A 2,490-nucleotide genomic window follows, 5' to 3' on the forward strand; every position below is an offset into this window, starting at 1 on the left:
CGCCTGACACTGGGACAGAACTCGCGGAGTCGCGTAGTGGGTAATACAGCAGTCAAGACAACTGCTGCCTATATTGCATTCCGTGAACAATGGTGTACGTCCTAACAAGAGCCCTGTATCATCCGTATCAGTAAATAATTTTGTCGGGGCCAGTAAAGCCTATTTGTAGCAGCTCATCCGCAGGCGAGCAATTCGCAAATGTCGCTTAGGTTCTCAGCTACACAGGTAAAGAACTTTTTAAAATATTCGTATTCATCATTGTGTGGAGAGGAGAAAAAAAGGATAGGAGGAAATTGACTTTCAAATCTTCTTAAGAATAAACAAAAATGTCACCATAAATATTCACGGTATTTTTTTCGAGTTTCACGGCCGAACGCAAGCATCTTTTGGAATAAGCTAGCAGAGAGCTAAAACGACTCGAAGAGTATCAGAAGCACCGCAACGATCTGAAAAGACAACCTGTTAGGTTCAAAGAAGAGGTCGTGCCGTGATTGTGCACTACCGCCGCTTGGCACCTTGCAACAAGAAAAACATCCCGAAAACGCCTCTCAGGATCTTACCGCGAAGGTGAAGCAGGAGACTGTGACGAGGTGTGATGTCGGGTCTCTTCAATTCTAGGCGTCCGGTCCGCGGATACTCTCTGAACTCTTGTTAGAAAGTATCCACTCGGCTAGATGCAAGGGCGCGTGCAGGCACCTGCCTCGCGCCCGGGCTCGGCATCTAGGCTGTTGTGACATCGCTCGTACCGTGCTCGTGTTGCCACTCACGGAGCCGAAATGATTGAAGGAACAGGAAAGGAGCTAAGCAGGGGCTGAAGACGACACCCGAGTCGGCGTGGTTCCGGCTGTGTCACGCTTTTTCCATCCCGACGTGTCTGCCACCAAACAACGGCGCAAGTAGCCCTCACATGGCTATCACAGTGCAGGACGTTTTCTACTCCGTGTGCATCAGCTAAAACTGACGCAACTTCAAGCAGAGACAGGCAAGCAGCCCGCACACAGAAGTTACAAGTCCTCGCAGAGTGTGGCTGCGGAAGTGCACCCCTCTGACGGTAGTTACTGAGAATGTAATGCACGTTCAGGATAACGGATCGCCTTCGCAACAGCTGCTGCGTGTCCCTCGTAACCGGCGATCTTATCCACTATTGCAGACAGTGAACCAGCTACAGAAACGGTAGCCAGCTGTTCCGCTGCAGCAATGCACGGTGGCACCACAAACGTGACTGTATGAGGCACGGATGCTCTGGGTCCTCCACCAGCCCAGAGCAACTGGTAACTGCAGGCATTCCCCTAGCCTGACGAAACCAGCACACCACCACCATGCGGCACCTCGGCGCCGTCACCGCTTCCGCTCTGCTGAGAGAAACCGTCTGCAGCACTGCACCTGCCCTGGAGCTCTCTACTCGTCGTTGGGGTGTCGGGCAATCTAAGCCCATGAAGGCACATCATGCTCTGCCAAAGAAAATGCGCCAAGCCTGGTGTTGATACGCCCACTTACGCGTTCCAGGCCCTAAAAGGTTCTTCATGCGCGAGAGAAATACGTGTGCTAAGAGCAGGTCAGCCCCTGGCAAGGGCAGGTACAAGGTGCGATACCAGCAAAGAACCGCGGAGACCACAAGGTCTGGTTAAAAGGGACGCTGCTTTTTTCTGTAGTCTCTTCTAACAGAGCAGCCAGACGGCAGTTCTCCCCGCCTGAGTGGTCGTTTCAAATGTGGCGAATTCACTTGGAATCAAGTGTTGTAACGGAGATCAGGAGCCCTGCTCTGTCGCCGTAAAGAAGGTGTTGTTGTTTCTGCCTGTTCTCCAGCGACAAACAGTTGAGAGAAACACACGCGGGCATGGCGGCGCCTTTGGAGAAGATATGAAGCGGTGACGCGCCGGGGTATTGTGGCAAAGCTCAAAAAGCAACAGCAGATGACCAGTCCGGGATGCTCAGATTTCCCACACTCACGAGGATGCACTACTGACCGCAGGCACACCCAGCCTGCTATTGTAGTCTTTTACTCGTCATCAGCCTCCGCATTGTCCGACTTCTTTGGAGTATAGCCGAGCTCCTGTAGAGAAAAAGGACAGGAGCACAGCGCAAGGCGTCTCTGGAAGTTGCATAGGAGCGCTGTGTAGCCCGCAGGAACAGCGGCGTTCACATAGCGAGCGTGACTGCGGGAGATCTTGGTCTCCGCCGGCAGGCGACAGAGCTGGATTCAGACACAAGAACCCAGCACATGAAAAAACAGCCTTCGTCAAGATTGGTTGAGAACAGATCAAACGGCCAGCTCTCTACACTGCTTCCCGCTTTGCAGCGTCCAGACTTCCTTGATTATCTCTCCTGACAGAATTGTATAGGTCGGAACACACACACTGCAACTAGTAAAAAAACCGACGTAGAAGTACCGTGACTACAGCTGCCCCTCCCTCGACATAGCTGAGGTCCCGCCAGCGTCAGAGATTAAAGCTTTACAAGAAGGAAAATCGTAGAATCTTTAATTAAACA

The 2,490-nt window shown here is 52.1% G+C and overlaps 1 protein-coding gene across 1 annotated transcript in view; it reads right to left on the reverse strand.

Annotated features, from left to right (window-relative positions):
- Positions 1-1,804: 1,804 nt before the first annotated feature.
- CSUI_004801 (nadh-ubiquinone reductase complex 1 mlrq subunit) overlaps positions 1,805-2,490 on the reverse strand; it is a 4,637-nt gene continuing 3,951 nt past the window's right edge. The window contains exon 5 of the mRNA XM_068064985.1: positions 1,805-2,053. Coding sequence (XP_067923039.1) covers positions 2,000-2,053 — 54 coding nt within the window. The 3' untranslated portion in view covers positions 1,805-1,999. The remainder of the gene's footprint in view (positions 2,054-2,490) is intronic.

This window comes from Cystoisospora suis (assembly GCF_002600585.1).
Source record: "Cystoisospora suis strain Wien I chromosome Unknown contig_2279, whole genome shotgun sequence".
Lineage (NCBI taxonomy): Eukaryota > Apicomplexa > Conoidasida > Eucoccidiorida > Sarcocystidae > Cystoisospora > Cystoisospora suis.